This window comes from Eucyclogobius newberryi, unplaced genomic scaffold (genome assembly GCF_026437365.1).
Source record: "Eucyclogobius newberryi isolate DKJ021-1_F unplaced genomic scaffold, fEucNew1.0.hap1 SCAF_6, whole genome shotgun sequence".
NCBI classification, from domain to species: Eukaryota; Metazoa; Chordata; class Actinopteri; order Gobiiformes; family Gobiidae; genus Eucyclogobius; species Eucyclogobius newberryi.
In genome coordinates this window covers 2,659,500-2,680,498 of record NW_027316278.1, presented here as the reverse complement: position 1 = coordinate 2,680,498, position 20,999 = coordinate 2,659,500, and the positions used below count along the sequence as shown (strand labels likewise).

The 20,999-nt window shown below is 49.4% G+C and overlaps 1 protein-coding gene across 1 annotated transcript in view; it reads left to right on the top strand.

Annotated features, from left to right (window-relative positions):
• LOC140346765 (stromelysin-3-like) overlaps positions 1-20,999 on the top strand; it is a 42,771-nt gene that overhangs the window by 15,639 nt on the left and 6,133 nt on the right. The window contains exons 2-5 of the mRNA XM_072432955.1: positions 2,874-3,270; positions 10,507-10,650; positions 10,934-11,067; positions 16,827-17,065. Of these exons, the coding sequence (XP_072289056.1) occupies positions 2,874-3,270; positions 10,507-10,650; positions 10,934-11,067; positions 16,827-17,065 (914 nt within the window). The remainder of the gene's footprint in view (positions 1-2,873; positions 3,271-10,506; positions 10,651-10,933; positions 11,068-16,826; positions 17,066-20,999) is intronic.

The window sequence follows — 20,999 nt, the reverse complement described above, 5'->3', positions numbered from 1 at the left end:
TCACCAGGACCTCAAGTGGGAGCCACCATCACCAGGACCTCAAGTGAGAGCCACCATCACCAGGACCTCAAGTGAGGGCCACCATCACCAGGACCTCAAGTGAGAGCCACCATCACCAGGATCTCAAGTGAGAGCCACCATCACCAGGACCTCAAGTGAGGGCCACCATCACCAGGACCTCAAGTGAGAGCCACCATCACCAGGACCTCAAGTGAGAGCCACCATCACCAGGACCTCAAGTGAGAGCCACCATCACCAGGACCTCAAGTGAGGGCCACCATCACCAGGATCTCAAGTGAGAGCCTCCATCACCAGGACCTCAAGTGAGGGCCACCATCACCAGGACCTCAAGTGAGAGCCACCATCACCAGGACCTCAAGTGAGAGCCACCATCACCAGGACCTCAAGTGAGGGCCACCATCACCAGGATCTCAAGTGAGAGCCACCATCACCAGGACCTCAAGTGAGGGCCACCATCACCAGGACCTCAAGTGAGGGCCACCATCACCAGGACCTCAAGTGGGAGCCACCATCACCAGGACCTCAAGTGAGAGCCACCATCACCAGGACCTCAAGTGAGGGCCACCATCACCAGGACCTCAAGTGAGAGCCACCATCACCAGGACCTCAAGTGAGAGCCACTATCACCAGGACCTCAAGTGGGGGGCCACCATCACCAGGACCTCAAGTGAGGGCCACCATCACCAGGACCTCAAGTGAGAGCCACCATCACCAGGACCTCAAGTGAGAGCCACCATCACCAGGACCTCAAGTGAGGGCCACCATCACCAGGACCTCAAGTGAGGGCCACCATCACCAGGACCTCAAGTGAGGGCCACCATCACCAGGACCTCAAGTGAGAGCCACCATCACCAGGACCTCAAGTGAGAGCCACCATCACCAGGACCTCAAGTGAGAGCCACCATCACCAGGACCTCAAGTGAGGGCCACCATCACCAGGACCTCAAGTGAGAGCCACTATCATTGAGAGATGAATAATTATTAGAACGCTCACAATCCTAACTAGATCATGTACGATGGCTGAAGCCAATGCGAGTGTCTGCATTCTGCATAAAAGTACTACATGTGTGTAAAAGTACTACATGTGTGTAAAAGTACTACATGTGTGTAAAAGTACTACATGTGTGTAAAAGTACTACATGTGTGTAGTAAAGACTTTATTCTTGTTTGGCTCGAGCCATGAATGGAATGGTCATTCCATGGAACGCTGGAATCTATTGTTCTTCTCCTGGTTTATTATTCCTGTTCTTCACGTTCTTCACGTTCTTCACGTTCTTCACGTTCTTCACGTTCTTCACGTTCTTCACGTTCTTCACGTTCTTCCTGTTCTTCATGTTCAAACATTGATGAATGTCCCACATGGGTCATAGACGCCATCGGCTCGGCCCGACTTACAATAAAATGGAGCTTGTGAGAACGCCCGTCACAACAGAGCCACGTCGAGCAAATTAATCTTTGGCCTAGGCACATGACACGTGGGACGGTGATAGAGCTACCTTTGACCTCTGACCTTTGACCTCTGACCTTTGACCTCTGACCTGTGACGAGTAAAACACACCTGGAGCATCGCTCTATGATAAACAGGAAGTCAGCCATGTTGAATCAAAGTGGCGCCGCCACATTTGACTTTCTTTTTTCAAAATTGTACTTGTCCTTTAGGTTTTTTGTCCGATCGAGCTCAAAACACTTTTTGCCTCTAAAAACATTGAAAATTTAAAAAAATCCCAATTTTTTTTTTTTTTTTACAAAAAAAAAAATTTCGATGGGGAAAAATACTGATACTTTTGCAAATATTGCAAAAAGTAATAGCTCCTAAGACGGTGAAGGCGATCGTAAAGATCGTAACTTGTTGAAATCGGAGAAAGTGTCAAAAATCCTGATATGGAACATTTAGTGTCTGTTTATGACTCATAAAGATGTGGAATCGTTATGAGACGGCGGTTAAATCTTTCCCCAGATGAAAAGACAAAAGCATGAATACATTTCACCTGGAGAGACTCTGACCCCGGCGGAAGACATGGGCCCTCCACAATCTATTTGTATTAGACGTGTCCCCCAGGGGCCTGGAGACTGGAGGTGGTGGATATGATGAGAGGGATGCAGAGGAGGAGGAGGTGCAGAGGAGGGGGAGGGGAGGTTCAGAGGAGGAGGGGGGGAGGTGCAGAGAAGGAGGAGGTGGTGGGTCTGAAGCGGTCGAGTCAACTGAGTGAGGGTAAATATGGGACCGCTGTGCGCTGGGAGCAGAGGTGCCACGTGCCACAGGGAGGAGGGACTTGGGTGCGTCGATTGAAGATGGGGAGCAGGTGCGGTGATGACGTGTGCAGGAGATGACCTGCTCGCACACACTCTCCTGATGACGTGTGCAGATGACCTGCTCGCACACACTCTCCTGATGACGTGTGCAGATGACCTGCTCGCACACACTCTCCTGATGACGTGTGCAGATGACCTGCTCGCACACACTCTCCTGATGACGTGTGCAGATGACCTGCTCGCACACACTCTCCTGATGACGTGTGCAGATGACCTGCTCGCACACACTCTCCTGATGACGTGTGCAGATGACCTGCTCGCACACACTCTCCTGATGACGTGTGCAGATGACCTGCTCGCACACACTCTCCTGATGACGTGTGCAGATGACCTGCTCGCACACACTCTCCTGATGACGTGTGCAGATGACCTGCTCGCACACACTCTCTGTGGTCAAATGCAGTTGTAGAGTTCATTTGCATCAGTTTGTCCTGTCCTAATTGCCCTTATACAGCTCAAGATCATCCAAAAACTGTCCTGTTTTTGTGATTTTTTTTAAACTTTGAAATTAGTATCTAGTTTTTATACTTTAATAACAGATTTTTGGTACTCTATTTTTTCTCAAATTCTCCACGGATATTTCCAATTTTCTTCTCCATTTCCTCCAACGTTTTATTATAATATTTTTCTCAAATTTCTTTTCATTTTCTTCAACTTTCCCTCCCATTTGTTCATATATTTGCCTCCATGTTTCTTGTTGCAGGAGAAGTTCTCGTTCCTGCACAAGTGGATCAGACCGGCCCAGGACTCTGTGAAGGACTCGGCCCAGACAAAGTCCTGGTCTAAGTCCGGACTCGGGTCCAGACCTCGCTGTGGCGTCCCGGACTTTCCCGCGCCGCAGGACGTTTCCCCGAGCGCCAACGTCGAGCGGCGACAGAGAAACCGACGCTTCGTTCTTCACGGGGGACGTCTGGACAAGAGCGAGCTCACATACAGGTACGCCAGATGACCTCTCAGCTCACATACAGGTACGCCAGATGACCTCTCAGCTCACATACAGGTACGCCAGATGACCTCTCAGCTCACATACAGGTACGCCAGATGACCTCTCAGCTCACATAAGATAAGATAAGATATTCCTTTATTGTCCCACATGGGGAAATTTCATTGGTGCAACGCAGGTAGATACAGAGGTAGATCCAGAAGAACAGATCACTTATAGGAAGTCTGAAAAACACTTTCAGTAGAAGATCTCCTATAAATAAATAAAAACTCCCATAGACAAATAAATAAATAAATACATAAATACCACTGCATGTGATCACGACAGTAATTGCACATGAACATGTGTCACGACAACACATAGATTGCACATGAATTCCAACAGTAATTGCACATATGACAGAATTGCACATGGTTAGGTCAGTATTGTGAGTGTTCAGTACTAACAGTGTTTGTTATAAAGTCTGACAGCAGCAGAAGGAAAGACCTACGGAACCTTTCCTTCACACATCGAGGGTGGATCAGTCTCTCACTGAAGCTGCTCTCCAGAGCGGACAGAGTGTCCTGCAGGGGACAGAGTGTCCTGCAGGGGGTGACACTCATGGTCCAGCATAGATGTGAATCTAGCCAGGACCCTCCTGTCCCCCACCTCCTGCACCGAGTCCAGAGGACAGCCCAGGACGGAGCTGGACTTCTTGATGACTCTGTCCAGCTTCTTCCTCTCCCTCTCTGTGATGCTGCTGCTCCAGCAGGCCACACCTACAGGAGCTGATGCACCACAGAGTCATAGAAGGTCTTCAGGAGTGGCCCTGTCAGGAGTGGCCCTGTCAGAAGTGGCCCTGTCACTCCAAAAGACCTGAGTCTCCTCAGGAGGTAGAGCCGACTCTGGCTCTTCCTGTACAGTGCGTCTGTGTTATGAGTCCAGTCCAGTTTGTGGTTCAGATGAACACCAGGTACTTGTATGAGTCACTCTCTCAATGTCCCGTCCCTGGATGTTCACTGGTGAGGGGGCAGTGGGGTGGCGTCTGCGGAAATCCACCACCATCTCCTTGGTCTTCCCCGCGTTGATGAGGAGGTGGTTCCGCTGACACCAGTCCACAAAGTCATACAGGTACACCAGATGACCCCTCAGCTCACATATACGTACACCAGATGAACTCTTAGCTCACATACAGGTACACCAGATGACCTCTCAGCTCACATACAGGTACACCAGATGACCCCTCAGCTCACATATACGTACACCAGATGAACTCTTAGCTCACATACAGGTACACCAGATGACCTCTCAGCTCACATACAGGTACGCCAGATGACCTCTCAGCTCACATACAGGTACGCCAGATGACCTCTCAGCTCACATACAGGTACGCCAGATGACCTCTCAGCTCACATACAGGTACGCCAGATGACCTCTCAGCTCACATACAGGTACGCCAGATGACCTCTCAGCTCACATACAGGTACGCCAGATGACCTCTCAGCTCACATACAGGTACGCCAGATGACCTCTCAGCTCACATACAGGTACGCCAGATGACCTCTCAGCTCACATACAGGTACGCCAGATGACCTCTCAGCTCACATACAGGTACACCAGATGACCTCTCAGCTCACATACAGGTACACCAGATGACCTCTCAGCTCACATACAGGTACACCAGATGACCTCTCAGCTCACATACAGGTACACCAGATGACCTCTCAGCTCACATACAGGTACACCAGATGACCTCTCAGCTCACATACAGGTACACCAGATGACCTCTCAGCTCACATACAGGTACACCAGATGACCTCTCAGCTCACATACAGGTACACCAGATGACCCCTCAGCTCACATACAGGTACGCCAGATGACCCCTCAGCTCACATACAGGTACGCCAGATGACCCCTCAGCTCACATACAGGTACGCCAGATGACCTCTCAGCTCACATACAGGTAAACCAGATGACCCCTCAGCTCACATACAGGTACGCCAGATGACCCCTCAGCTCACATACAGGTACGCCAGATGACCTCTCAGCTCACATACAGGTACGCCAGATGACCTCTCAGCTCACATACAGGTACACCAGATGACCTCTCAGCTCACATACAGGTACACCAGATGAACTCTCAGCTCACATACAGGTACACCAGATGACCTCTCAGCTCACATACAGGTACACCAGATGACCTCTCAGCTCACATACAGGTACACCAGATGACCTCTCAGCTCACATACAGGTACACCAGATGACCTCTCAGCTCACATACAGGTACACCAGATGACCTCTCAGCTCACATACAGGTACACCAGATGACCTCTCAGCTCACATACAGGTACACCAGATGACCTCTCAGCTCACATACAGGTACACCAGATGACCTCTCAGCTCACATACAGGTACACCAGATGACCTCTCAGCTCACATACAGGTACACCAGATGACCTCTCAGCTCACATACAGGTACACCAGATGACCTCTCAGCTCACATACAGGTACACCAGATGACCTCTCAGCTCACATACAGGTACACCAGATGACCTCTCAGCTCACATACAGGTACACCAGATGACCTCTCAGCTCACATACAGGTACACCAGATGACCTCTCAGCTCACATACAGGTAAACCAGATGACCTCTCAGCTCACATACAGGTACGCCAGATGACCCCTCAGCTCACATACAGGTACGCCAGATGACCCCTCAGCTCACATACAGGTACACCAGATGACCTCTCAGCTCACATACAGGTACACCAGATGACCTCTCAGCTCACATACAGGTACGCCAGATGACCTCTCAGCTCACATACAGGTACGCCAGATGACCTCTCAGCTCACATACAGGTACGCCAGATGACCTCTCAGCTCACATACAGGTACGCCAGATGACCTCTCAGCTCACATACAGGTACTCCAGATGACCTCTCAGCTCACATACAGGTACGCCAGATGACCTCTCAGCTCACATACAGGTACGCCAGATGACCTCTCAGCTCACATACAGGTACGCCAGATGACCTCTCAGCTCACATACAGGTACACCAGATGACCTCTCAGCTCACATACAGGTACACCAGATGACCTCTCAGCTCACATACAGGTACACCAGATGACCTCTCAGCTCACATACAGGTACACCAGATGACCTCTCAGCTCACATACAGGTACACCAGATGACCTCTCAGCTCACATACAGGTACACCAGATGACCTCTCAGCTCACATACAGGTACACCAGATGACCTCTCAGCTCACATACAGGTACACCAGATGACCTCTCAGCTCACATACAGGTACACCAGATGACCTCTCAGCTCACATACAGGTACACCAGATGACCTCTCAGCTCACATACAGGTACACCAGATGACCTCTCAGCTCACATACAGGTACACCAGATGACCTCTCAGCTCACATACAGGTACACCAGATGACCTCTCAGCTCACATACAGGTACACCAGATGACCTCTCAGCTCACATACAGGTACACCAGATGACCTCTCAGCTCACATACAGGTACACCAGATGACCTCTCAGCTCACATACAGGTACACCAGATGACCTCTCAGCTCACATACAGGTACACCAGATGACCTCTCAGCTCACATACAGGTACACCAGATGACCTCTCAGCTCACATACAGGTACACCAGATGACCTCTCAGCTCACATACAGGTAAACCAGATGACCCCTCAGCTCACATACAGGTACGCCAGATGACCCCTCAGCTCACATACAGGTACGCCAGATGACCTCTCAGCTCACATACAGGTACACCAGATGACCTCTCAGCTCACATACAGGTACACCAGATGACCTCTCAGCTCACATACAGGTACACCAGATGACCTCTCAGCTCACATACAGGTACACCAGATGACCTCTCAGCTCACATACAGGTACACCAGATGACCTCTCAGCTCACATACAGGTACACCAGATGACCTCTCAGCTCACATACAGGTACACCAGATGACCTCTCAGCTCACATACAGGTACACCAGATGACCTCTCAGCTCACATACAGGTAAACCAGATGACCCCTCAGCTCACATACAGGTACGCCAGATGACCCCTCAGCTCACATACAGGTACGCCAGATGACCTCTCAGCTCACATACAGGTACACCAGATGACCTCTCAGCTCACATACAGGTACACCAGATGACCTCTCAGCTCACATACAGGTACGCCAGATGACCTCTCAGCTCACATACAGGTACGCCAGATGACCTCTCAGCTCACATACAGGTACGCCAGATGACCTCTCAGCTCACATACAGGTACGCCAGATGACCTCTCAGCTCACATACAGGTACACCAGATGACCTCTCAGCTCACATACAGGTACGCCAGATGACCTCTTACAGGTACGCCAGATGACCTCTCAGCTCACATTACAGGTACGACCAGATGACCTCTCAGCTCACATACAGTACAGGTACGCCAGATGACCTCTCAGCTCACATACAGGTACGCCAGATGACCTCTCAGCTCACATACAGGTACACCAGATGACCTCTCAGCTGCACATACAGGTACACCAGATGACCTCTCAGCTCACATACAGGTACAGCCAGATGACCTCTCAGCTCACATACAGGTACCCCAGATGACCTCTCAGCTCACATACAGGTACACCAGATGACCTCTCAGCTCACATACAGGTACACCAGATGACCTCTCAGCTCACATACAGGTACGCCAGATGACCTCTCAGCTCACATACAGGTACGCCAGATGACCTCTCAGCTCACATACAGGTACACCAGATGACCTCTCAGCTCACATACAGGTACACCAGATGACCTCTCAGCTCACATACAGGTACACAGATGACCTCTCAGCTCACATACAGGTACACCAGATGACCTCTCAGCTCACATACAGGTACGCCAGATGACCTCTCAGCTCACATACAGGTACACCAGATGACCTCTCAGCTCACATACAGGTACGCCAGATGACCTCTCAGCTCACATACAGGTACGCCAGATGACCTCTCAGCTCACATACAGGTACACCAGATGACCTCTCAGCTCACATACAGGTACACCAGATGACCTCTCAGCTCACATACAGGTACACCAGATGACCTCTCAGCTCACATACAGGTACACCAGATGACCTCTCAGCTCACATACAGGTACACCAGATGACCTCTCAGCTCACATACAGGTACACCAGATGACCTCTCAGCTCACATACAGGTACGCCAGATGACCTCTCAGCTCACATACAGGTACGCCAGATGACCTCTCAGCTCACATACAGGTACACCAGATGACCTCTCAACAGAAAGGCCCAAAAGGCCGCTTTACTTGCGCATGCGTAACAGGAGCTGCAGCACCGGTCAGTCTGTCCAGCCCCACACACTGATCCTTTACTGTCCCTCTGGATGTTTTCATGGGCCAACCCTTCCCTTCAAGGCCATCTTACTTCAGAGTTCATTCCACACTGCTCGACCTGGCTAGCTCCGCCCCCTCTCGACTCATCTGTTTGGTGAAGGCGTCGGCCCCACCTCACCTCCGGTCCCGCCTCCTCAATGGTATTGAATTTTTCCATGACAAATCATTCTGTCTCCGACTCCCGGCGCTTTTACACGGACGCTCCGCCTCCTCTGGTTTTGGGGGGTGTTAAAAGTCTATTATAATCTAAGGTCTGCCGGCACCTGCCATCTACCGGCACTCACAGTCCACGCTCAGCCGTCTGCCGGCACCTCCACGTCCCGTCGTCTGCCGCCTCCTCTGGTTTTGGGGGGTATTAGAAGTCTGTTATAATCTAACTTTCAAATCCCTAAAGGTAAAGCCCCTGCATCATCATAACAGGCACACGTGGCTCATTCTGCCTCTTAGAGCTTCGGTTAAACTCGCAATCGGGTCAAATCACGGCGCACCCCATCCCCGGCGTTCCTGACTCCAGAAGGCCAGCCCATGACGGGAACCCCCTCGTTTTCACACACTCGTTTAGAATAGGAGTCGCTACATCGGCGGCCACTCAGGGCACATCCTCCACAGCCTCTAACAACTCGGGCGACAGTCCCTTCTGCCCGTACGTCCGTTCCTACCTGCCTCCGATCTTGGCGGCTCAACGCTCCTCACATCCCTAGTAAGTCTCGTCTTGCAACTAATACTGGTGGTGGTTCATAGTTCCTCATTACCTGTTCCTTTGCGGCTTCTCTAGCTCTCCCCGTGTCTACGTCATTTCTTATCTACTCCCAGGTACTTCATATTCCTGTCCCCGGTCCTTCACCACATGTCCGTGAATAGAGGCCTCCATTTCAGACGCTTCGAGTTTTCAGGGCGTCTCCCCCGTCATTACGCATCCGCCCCTCTCGGGCCACCACGAGATCAATGGCGGCCTCGTGGCCCGACCAGTCTACTCTATATTAAGTATCTGCTGTCATGTTCTTTCTGAGCATCAGTAAGAACCCTGGCGCATAACTGCTCAGACCCTGGGTTTTTGGGGGGAGACATCTAATTCAAATAGATCATAGAGTGCCCATGATCGCAATGTCTTCCGCCGGGGTCTGAGCGCCAAATAACGCATGTAATAAAGCTGCTAAACAGTCTCTGCGTCTCTCCAGGGTGAATTAGCTTTATCCTCAGAGTTAGCTTCAGCCTCAGAGTTAGCTTCAGCCTCAGAGTTAGCCTTATCCTCAGAGTTAGCTTTAGCCACAGAATTAGCCTTATCCTCAGAGTTAGCTTTAGCCTCAGAGTTAGCCTTATCCTCAGAGTTAGCCTTATCCTCAGAGTTAGCTTTAGCCTCAGAGTTAGCTTTAGCCTCAGAGTTAGCCTTAGCCTCAGAGTTAGTCTTATCCTCAGAGTTAGCTTTAGCCTCAGAGTTAGCGTTATCCTCAGAGTTAGCTTCAGCCTCAGAGTTAGCCTTAGCCTCAGAGTTAGCTTTAGCCTCAGAGTTAGCTTTAGCCTCAGAGTTAGCTTAAGCCACAGAGTTAGCTTTAGCCTCAGAGTTAGCTTTAGCCTCAGAGTTAGCTTAAGCCTCAGAGTTAGCTTTAGCCTCAGAGTTAGCTTTAGCCTCAGAGTTAGCTTTAGCCTCAGAGTGAGCCTAAGAAAGAAACAAAGGGAGAGTCATGACAAAAGGGACGTCCTCAGGTCCTACAAGAGGAGAAACCAGGGTTTGGGGCCCCCTGGAGGTCAGAGTGTGAACTGCACCTCAGCTCGGTGTTTGTCATTAAAGTTTATATTTATGTATATTTATGGTTCATATTTTCCAGAATAGTTCGTTTCCCATGGCAACTGCGAGAAGAGAAAGTGCGGCGCGTTTTCAAAGAAGCGTTGAAAGTCTGGAGCGACGTGACCCCTCTGACCTTCTCCGAGATCCAGAGCGGGAAAGCAGACATCCGCATCGACTTCACCAGGTAAACAACAACAACAACAAGGAGATGTGAGTGTTCTCTCTGTGTTCAGTGTTCTCTCTGTGTTCAGTGTTCTCTCTGTGTTCAGTGTTCTCTCTGTGTTCAGTGTTCTCCCTGTGTTCAGTGTTCTCTCTGTGTTCAGTGTTCTCTCTGTGTTGAGTGTTCTCTCTGTGTTGAGTGTTCTCTCTGTGTTCAGTGTTCTCTCTGTGTTGAGTGTTCTCTCTGTGTTGAGTGTTCTCTCTGTGTTCAGTGTTCTCTCTGTGTTGAGTGTTCTCTCTGTGTTCAGATACTGGCACGGGGATAACCTTCCCTTCGATGGACCTGGAGGAATCTTGGCTCACGCCTTTTTTCCCAAAACTCATCGTCAGGGCGACATTCACTTCGACTACGACGAGACGTGGACGCTCGGCAACCACATGGGTAAGAATGTGCTTGTTCTCCTCATGCACAGACCTTCTGCAGGTTCATGTGGTCTATCTGGGGGTTAGTGTGTCTATCTGGGGGTTAGTGTGTCTATCTGGGGGTTAGTGGGTCTATATGGGGGTTAGTGTGTCTATCTGGGGGTTAGTGTGTCTATCTGGGGGTTAGTGGGTCTATATGGGGGTTAATGGGTCTATATGGGGGTTAGTGTGTCTATATGGGGGTTAGTGGGTCTATATGGGGGTTAGGGGGTCTATATGGGGGTTAGGGGGTCTATATGGGGGTTAGTGGGTCTATATGGGGGTTAGGGGGTCTATATGGGGGTTAGGGGGTCTATATGGGGGTTAGGGGGTCTATATGGGGGTTAGTGGGTCTATCTGGGGGTTAGTGTGTCTATATGGGGGTTAGTGGGTCTATCTGGGGGTTAGTGGGTCTGCTGCTCGTCTTTTAACTGGAACAAGAAAATATGAGCACATTTTGCCTCTTTTAGCTTCACTCCACTGGAGCCCGTTCATTTTAGGATTCATTTTAAAACTCTTTTATTTACTTTTAAAGCCCCTCCTGACCTCCTGACCTCTCCGAGCTGCCACACTCCCAGCCGCTCCCTCAGGTCAGCTGACCAGCTCCTTACAGTGCCACGGGCTAAAGGTCAGAGGTGAAGGAGCCTTTGCAGTGGCAGCTCCAGTGGAACAAAGTGCCGCTCCTCATAAGAAAAGCCTCTTTTTAAATCTCTTCTTAAACCATCTGTCTTCTCTGGCTCTTGACTCCATGTAGTGTGTGGATTATATGTTTTATACGTGTTGGGAGGGCAGCGCCTTTTTATCTATTTTATTTTGTTTATTTTTTTCCATTGATTTTAGTGTTTGTTTGATTTAATTTTCTATTTGATTTTGTTTTTATATCTTATTTTATTACTTTTATCCTATTTTTGCCTGTCTTTTACCTGCTGTGAAGCACTTTTGAACCTCTGGTTGTATAAATCGTGCTATAGAAATGAAGTGGATTGGATTGGATCTGGTTGTTCTCCTCATGCACCGACCTTCTGCAGGTCCATGTGGTTGTTCTCCTCATGTGATTGTTCTCCTCATCATGTGGTTGTTCTCCTCATCATGTGGTTGTTCTCCTCATCATGTGGTTGTTCTCCTCATCATGTGGTTGTTCTTCTCATCATGTGGTTGTTCTTCTCATCATGTGGTTGTTCTTCTCATCATGTGGTTGTTCTTCTCATCATGTGGTTGTTCTCCTCATCATGTGGTTGTTCTTCTCATCATGTGGTTGTTCTCCTCATCATGTGGTTGTTCTTCTCATCATGTGGTTGTTCTTCTCATCATGTGGTTGTTCTTCTCATCATGTGGTTGTTATTCTCATCATGTGGTTGTTCTTCTCATCATGTGGTTGTTCTTCTCATCATGTGATTGTTCTTCTCATCATGTGGTTGTTCTCCTCATCATGTGGTTGTTCTCCTCATCATGTGGTTGTTCTTCTCATCATGTGGTTGTTCTTCTCATCATGTGGTTGTTCTTCTCATCATGTGGTTGTTCTTCTCATCATGTGGTTGTTCTTCTCATCATGTGGTTGTTCTTCTCATCATGTGGTTGTTCTTCTCATCATGTGATTGTTCTTCTCATCATGTGGTTGTTCTTCTCATCATGTGGTTGTTCTTCTCATCATGTGGTTGTTCTTCTCATCATGTGATTGTTCTTCTCATCATGTGGTTGTTATTCTCATCATGTCTATCTGGGGGTTAGTGTGTCTATCTGGGGGTTAGTGTGTCTATCTGGGGGTTAGTGGGTCTATATGGGGGTTAGTGTGTCTATCTGGGGGTTAGTGGGTCTATATGGGGGTTAGTGTGTCTATCTGGGGGTTAGTGTGTCTATCTGGGGGTTAGTGGGTCTATATGGGGGTTAATGGGTCTATATGGGGGTTAGTGTGTCTATCTGGGGGTTAGTGGGTCTATCTGGGGGTTAGTGGGTCTATATGGGGGTTAGTGGGTCTATATGGGGGTTAGTGGGTCTATCTGGGGGTTAGTGGGTCTATCTGGGGGTTAGTGGGTCTATATGGGGGTTAGTGGGTCTATCTGGGGGTTAGTGGGTCTATCTGGGGGTTAGTGGGTCTATATGGGGGTTAGTGGGTCTATATGGGGGTTAGTGGGTCTATATGGGGGTTAGTGGGTCTATCTGGGGGTTAGTGTGTCTATCTGGGGGTTAGTGGGTCTATATGGGGGATAGGGGGTCTATATGGGGGTTAGTGGGTCTATATGGGGGATAGGGGGTCTATCTGGGGGTTAGTGTGTCTATATGGGGGTTAGTGGGTCTATATGGGGGTTAGTGGGTCTATATGGGGGTTAGGGGGTCTATATGGGGGTTAGGGGGTCTATATGGGGGTTAGTGGGTCTATATGGGGGATAGGGGGTCTATCTGGGGGTTAGTGTGTCTATCTGGGGGTTAGTGGGTCTATATGGGGGTTAGTGGGTCTATATGGGGGTTAGTGGGTCTATATGGGGGTTAGTGTGTCTATCTGGGGGTTAGTGGGTCTATATGGGGGTTAATGGGTCTATATGGGGGTTAGTGTGTCTATCTGGGGGTTAGTGGGTCTATCTGGGGGTTAGTGGGTCTATATGGGGGTTAGTGGGTCTATATGGGGGTTAGTGGGTCTATCTGGGGGTTAGTGGGTCTATCTGGGGGTTAGTGGGTCTATATGGGGGTTAGTGGGTCTATCTGGGGGTTAGTGGGTCTATCTGGGGGTTAGTGGGTCTATATGGGGGTTAGTGGGTCTATATGGGGGTTAGTGGGTCTATATGGGGGTTAGTGGGTCTATCTGGGGGTTAGTGTGTCTATCTGGGGGTTAGTGGGTCTATATGGGGGATAGGGGGTCTATATGGGGGTTAGTGGGTCTATATGGGGGATAGGGGGTCTATCTGGGGGTTAGTGGGTCTATATGGGGGTTAGTGTGTCTATCTGGGGGTTAGTGGGTCTATATGGGGGATAGGGGGTCTATATGGGGGTTAGTGGGTCTATATGGGGGATAGGGGGTCTATCTGGGGGTTAGTGTGTCTATATGGGGGTTAGTGGGTCTATATGGGGGTTAGTGGGTCTATATGGGGGTTAGGGGGTCTATATGGGGGTTAGGGGGTCTATCTGGGGGTTAGTGTGTCTATATGGGGGTTAGTGGGTCTATATGGGGGTTAGTGGGTCTATATGGGGGTTAGGGGGTCTATCTGGGGGTTAGGGGGTCTATATGGGGGTTAGTGGGTCTATCTGGGGGTTATTGGGTCTATCTGGGGGTTAGTGGGTCTATATGGGGGTTAGGGGGTCTATATGGGGGTTAGTGGGTCTATATGGGGGTTAGTGGGTCTATCTGGGGGTTAGTGGGTCTATATGGGGGTTAGTGGGTCTATATGGGGGTTAGGGGGTCTATATGGGGGTTAGGGGGTCTATATGGGGGTTAGGGGGTCTATCTGGGGGTTAGGGGGTCTATCTGGGGTCTATCTGGGGGTTAGTGGGTCTATCTGGGGGTTAGTGGGTCTATATGGGGGTTAGGGGGTCTATATGGGGGTTAGGGGGTCTATATGGGGGTTAGTGGGTCTATCTGGGGGTTAGTGGGTCTATCTGGGGGTTAGTGGGTCTATATGGGGGTTAGTGGGTCTATATGGGGGTTAGGGGGTCTATATGGGGGTTAGTGGGTCTATATGGGGGTTAGGGGGTCTATATGGGGGTTAGGGGGTCTATATGGGGGTTAGGGGGTCTATATGGGGGTTAGTGGGTCTATCTGGGGGTTAGTGGGTCTATATGGGGGTTAGTGGGTCTATCTGGGGGTTAGTGGGTCTGCTGCTCGTCTTTTAACTGGAACAAGAAAATATGAGCACATTTTGCCTCTTTTAGCTTCACTCCACTGGAGCCCGTTCATTTTAGGATTCATTTTAAAACTCTTTTATTTACTTTTAAAGCCCCTCCTGACCTCCTGACCTCTCCGAGCTGCCACACTCCCAGCCGCTCCCTCAGGTCAGCTGACCAGCTCCTTACAGTGCCACGGGCTAAAGGTCAGAGGTGAAGGAGCCTTTGCAGTGGCAGCTCCAGTGGAACAAAGTGCCGCTCCTCATAAGAAAAGCCTCTTTTTAAATCTCTTCTTAAACCATCTGTCTTCTCTGGCTCTTGACTCCATGTAGTGTGTGGATTATATGTTTTATACGTGTTGGGAGGGCAGCGCCTTTTTATCTATTTTATTTTGTTTATTTTTTTCCATTGATTTTAGTGTTTGTTTGATTTAATTTTCTATTTGATTTTGTTTTTATATCTTATTTTATTACTTTTATCCTATTTTTGCCTGTCTTTTACCTGCTGTGAAGCACTTTTGAACCTCTGGTTGTATAAATCGTGCTATAGAAATGAAGTGGATTGGATTGGATCTGGTTGTTCTCCTCATGCACCGACCTTCTGCAGGTCCATGTGGTTGTTCTCCTCATGTGATTGTTCTCCTCATCATGTGGTTGTTCTCCTCATCATGTGGTTGTTCTCCTCATCATGTGGTTGTTCTCCTCATCATGTGGTTGTTCTTCTCATCATGTGGTTGTTCTTCTCATCATGTGGTTGTTCTTCTCATCATGTGGTTGTTCTTCTCATCATGTGGTTGTTCTCCTCATCATGTGGTTGTTCTTCTCATCATGTGGTTGTTCTCCTCATCATGTGGTTGTTCTTCTCATCATGTGGTTGTTCTTCTCATCATGTGGTTGTTCTTCTCATCATGTGGTTGTTATTCTCATCATGTGGTTGTTCTTCTCATCATGTGGTTGTTCTTCTCATCATGTGATTGTTCTTCTCATCATGTGGTTGTTCTCCTCATCATGTGGTTGTTCTCCTCATCATGTGGTTGTTCTTCTCATCATGTGATTGTTCTTCTCATCATGTGGTTGTTCTTCTCATCATGTGGTTGTTCTTCTCATCATGTGGTTGTTCTTCTCATCATGTGATTGTTCTTCTCATCATGTGGTTGTTATTCTCATCATGTGATTGTTCTTCTCATCATGTGGTTGTTCTTCTCATCATGTGGTTGTTCTCCTCATCATGTGGTTGTTCTTCTCATCATGTGATTGTTCTTCTCATCATGTGGTTGTTATTCTCATCATGTGGTTGTTCTTCTCATCATGTGATTGTTCTTCTCATCATGTGGTTGTTCTTCTCATCATGTGATTGTTCTTCTCATCATGTGGTTGTTCTTCTCATCATGTGATTGTTCTTCTCATCATGTGGTTGTTCTTCTCATCATGTGGTTGTTCTTCTCATCATGTGGTTGTTCTTCTCATCATGTGGTTGTTCTTCTCATCATGTGATTGTTCTTCTCATCATGTGGTTGTTATTCTCATCATGTTGTTGTTCTTCTCATCATGTGATTGTTCTTCTCATCATGTGGTTGTTCTTCTCATCATGTGGTTGTTATTCTCATCATGTGGTTGTTCTTCTCATCATGTGGTTGTTCTTCTCATCATGTGGTTGTTCTTCTCATCATGTGATTGTTCTTCTCATCATGTGGTTGTTATTCTCATCATGTGGTTGTTCTTCTCATCATGTGATTGTTCTTCTCATCATGTGGTTGTTCTTCTCATCATGTGATTGTTCTTCTCATCATGTGGTTGTTCTTCTCATCATGTGATTGTTCTTCTCATCATGTGATTGTTCTTCTCATCATGTGGTTGTTCTTCTCATCATGTGATTGTTCTTCTCATCATGTGGTTGTTCTTCTCATCATGTGGTTGTTCTCCTCAGGCACAGACCTTCTGCAGGTGGCCGCTCATGAGTTTGGTCACGTTCTGGGTCTGCAGCACTCGCCGGAGCCTAGAGCCATCATGTCGGCGTATTACTCGTTCTCGTCGCCGCCGCAGCTCAGCGACGATGACCGCCGAGGAATCCAGTATTTGTATGGGGCCAAGCCACGCCCCCAACCCACCACGCCCCGCCCGCCTGCGCCTGCCACGCCCCCAGAGACCAACGAGATCCTGACTCCTGTGAGTAACTGTCTGTAGAGCTCAGAGGAACTGTCAGTAGAGCTCAGAGGAACTGTCTGTAGAGCTCAGAGGAACTGTCAGTAGACCTCAGAGGAACTGTCAGTAGACCTCAGAGGAACTGTCTGTAGAGCTCAGAGGAACTGTCAGTAGAGCTCAGAGGAACTGTCAGTAGAGCTCAGAGGAACTGTCTGTAGAGCTCAGAGGAACTGTCAGTAGACCTCAGAGGAACTGTCAGTAGAGCTCAGAGGAACTGTCAGTAGACCTCAGAGGAACTGTCAGTAGAGCTCAGAGGAACTGTCAGTAGAGCTCAGAGGAACTGTCAGTAGACCTCAGAGGAACTGTCAGTAGACCTCAGAGGAACTGTCTGTAGACCTCAGAGGAACTGTCAGTAGAGCTCAGAGGAACTGTCAGTAGAGCTCAGAGGAACTGTCAGTAGAGCTCAGAGGAACTGTCAGTAGACCTCAGAGGAACTGTCAGTAGACCTCAGAGGAACTGTCTGTAGACCTCAGAGGAACTGTCTGTAGAGCTCAGAGGAACTGTCAGTAGAGCTCAGAGGAACTGTCAGTAGAGCTCAGAGGAACTGTCAGTAGAGCTCAGAGGAACTGTCAGTAGAGCTCAGAGGAACTGTCTGTAGAGCTCAGAGGAACTGTCAGTAGACCTCAGAGGAACTGTCAGTAGAGCTCAGAGGAACTGTCAGTAGAGCTCAGAGGAACTGTCAGTAGAGCTCAGAGGAACTGTCAGTAGAGCTCAGAGGAACTGTCAGTAGAGCTCAGAGGAACTGTCAGTAGAGCTCAGAGGAACTGTCAGTAGAGCTCAGAGGAACTGTCAGTAGACCTCAGAGGAACTGTCAGTAGAGCTCAGAGGAACTGTCAGTAGAGCTCAGAGGAACTGTCAGTAGAGCTCAGAGGAACTGTCTGTAGAGCTCAGAGGAACTGTCAGTAGACCTCAGAGGAACTGTCAGTAGAGCTCAGTTCTCCTGCATGTTCTCCTACGTGTTCTGCATGTTCTGCATGTTCTCCTGCATGTTCTCCTACGTGTTCTGCATGTTCTGCATGTTCTCCTTCGTGTTCTCCTGCATGTTCTCCTTCGTGTTCTGCATGTTCTGCATGTTCTCCTGCGTGTTCTTCTGCATGTTCTCCTGCGTGTTCTCCTGCATGTTCTGCATGTTCTCCTGCGTGTTCTCCTGCGTGTTCTCCTACGTGTTCTCCTGCGTGTTCTTCTGCATGTTCTCCTGCGTGTTCTCCTGCATGTTCTGCATGTTCTCCTGCGTGTTCTCCTGCGTGTTCTCCTGCGTGTTCTCCTGCATGTTCTGCGTGTTCTCCTGTGTGTTCTCCTGCATGTTCTCCTGCGTGTTCTCCTGCATGTTCTCCTGCGTGTTCTGCATGTTCTCCTGCGTGTTCTCCTGCATGTTCTCCTGCGTGTTCTCCTGCATGTTCTCCTGCGTGTTCTGCATGTTCTCCTGCGTGTTCTCTTGCGTTCTCCTGCGTGTTCTCCTGCGTGTTCTCCTGCATGTTCTCCTGCGTGTTCTCCTTCGTGTTCTGCATGTTCTGCATGTTCTCCTGCGTGTTCTCCTTCATGTTATGCATGTTCTGCATGTTCTCCTGCGTGTTCTCCTGCATGTTCTACTGCGTGTTCTCCTGCGTGTTCTCCTGCATGTTCTGCATGTTCTGCATGTTCTGCATGTTCTCCTGCGTGTTCTCCTGCATGTTATGCATGTTCTGCATGTTCTCCTGCGTGTTCTCCTTCATGTTATGCATGTTCTGCATGTTCTCCTGCGTGTTCTCCTGCATGTTCTACTGCGTGTTCTCCTGCGTGTTCTCCTGCATGTTCTGCATGTTCTCCTGCGTGTTCTCTTGCGTGTTCTCCTGCTTGTTCTCCTGCGTGTTCTCCTGCGTGTTCTCCTGTGTGTTCTCCTGCATGTTCTCCTGCATGTTCTCCTGCGTGTTCTCCTGCGTGTTCTCCTGCATGTTCTACTGCGTGTTCTCCTGCGTGTTCTCCTTCATGTTCTGCATGTTCTGCATGTTCTGCATGTTCTCCTGCATGTTCTGCATGTTCTGCATGTTCTCCTGCGTGTTCTCCTGCATGTTCTCCTTCGTGTTCTGCATGTTCTGCGTGTTCTGCATGTTCTCCTGCGTATTCTCCTGCATGTTCTCCTACGTGTTCTGCATGTTCTCCTGCGTATTCTCCTGCATGTTCTCCTACGTGTTCTGCATGTTCTCCTGCGTGTTCTCCTGCATGTTCTCCTGCATGTTCTCCTGCATGTTCTGCGTGTTCTGCATGTTCTCCTGCGTATTCTCATGCATGTTCTCCTACGTGTTCTGCATGTTCTCCTGCGTGTTCTCCTGCATGTTCTCCTGCATGTTCTCCTGCATGTTCTGCGTGTTCTGCGTGTTCTCCTGAATGTTCTCCTGCATGTTCTCCTGCATGTTCTGCATGTTCTGTATGTTCTCCTGCGTATTCTCATGCATGTTCTCCTACGTGTTCTGCATGTTCTGCATGTTCTCCTGCGTGTTCTCCTGCATGTTCTCCTGCGTGTTCTGCATGTTCTCCTGCATGTTCTCCTGCGTGTTCTGCGTGTTCTGCATGTTCTCCTGCGTGTTCTGCATGTTCTCCTCTTGGTTCAGTCTGTTTCTGATCATCTCGTGTCTGGTTCTCGTCTGAGCTGCTTCGATCAGAATCACATCGACATTAAACCCTCAGATGCTCAGATCTCTGTCGCCAGAAGAACGCCAAAAGAGGCGGGTCTCTGCAGAGTGAGAACGCCAAAAGAGGCGGGTCTCTGCAGAGTGAGAACGCCAAAAGAGGCGGGTCTCTGCAGAGTGAGAACGCCAAAAGAGGCGGGTCTCTGCAGAGTGAGAACGCCAAAAGAGGATTTTCTTCATCTTCAAACAAACATCTGGAAAAAACGAGATCAAGGATTTTCTCAGCCGATTCCTTCATCAGAGGCAGCCTCACTTTTCAATAGATGATCTTTCATCTTGAATCACTTTAGAGCATTGTTCTTCTGAGGGCGTGTCACATGTCCAGCAGGGCGTGTCACATGTCCAGCAGGGCGTGTCACATGTCCAGCAGGGCGTGTCACATGTTTAGCAGGGCGTGTCATATGTCCAGGGCGTGTCACATGTCCAGCAGGGCGTGTCACATGTCCACCAGGGCGTGTCACATGTTTAGCAGGGCGTGTCATATGTCCAGGGCGTGTCACATGTCCAGCAGGGCGTGTCACATGTCCAGCAGGGCGTGTCACATGTTCAGGGCGTGTCACATGTCCAGCAGGGCGTGTCACAGCTCTTTCTTAAAGCCCCACCCTGTCACTTTTTAACACACCATGAAACACGTGGCATCGTTAAAAGTACATGTTTCAGCTCCTGGGCGGGTGCACATGTTTCAGCTCCTGGGCGGGTGTACATGTTTCAGCTCCTGGGCGGGTGTACATGTTTCAGCTCCTGGGCGGGTGTACATGTTTCAGCTCCTGGGCGGGTGTACATGTTTCAGCTCCTGGGCGGGTGTACATGTTTCAGCTCCTGGGCGGGTGTACATGTTTCAGCTCCTGGGCGGGTGTACATGTTTCAGCTCCTGGGCGGGTGTACATGTTTCAGCTCCTGGGCGGGTGTACAGGTTTCAGCTCCTGGGCGGGTGTACATGTTTCAGCTCCTGGGCGGGTGTACATGTTTCAGCTCCTGGGCGGGTGTACATGTTTCAGCTCCTGGGCGGGTGTACAGGTTTCAGCTCCTGGGCGGGTGTACATGTTTCAGCTCCTGGGCGGGTGCACATGTTTCAGCTCCTGGGCGGGTGTACATGTTTCAGCTCCTGGGCGGGTGTACATGTTTCAGCTCCTGGGCGGGTGCACATGTTTAAGCTCCTGGGCGGGTGTACATGTTTCAGCTCCTGGGCGGGTGTACATGTTTCAGCTCCTGGGCGGGTGTACATGTTTCAG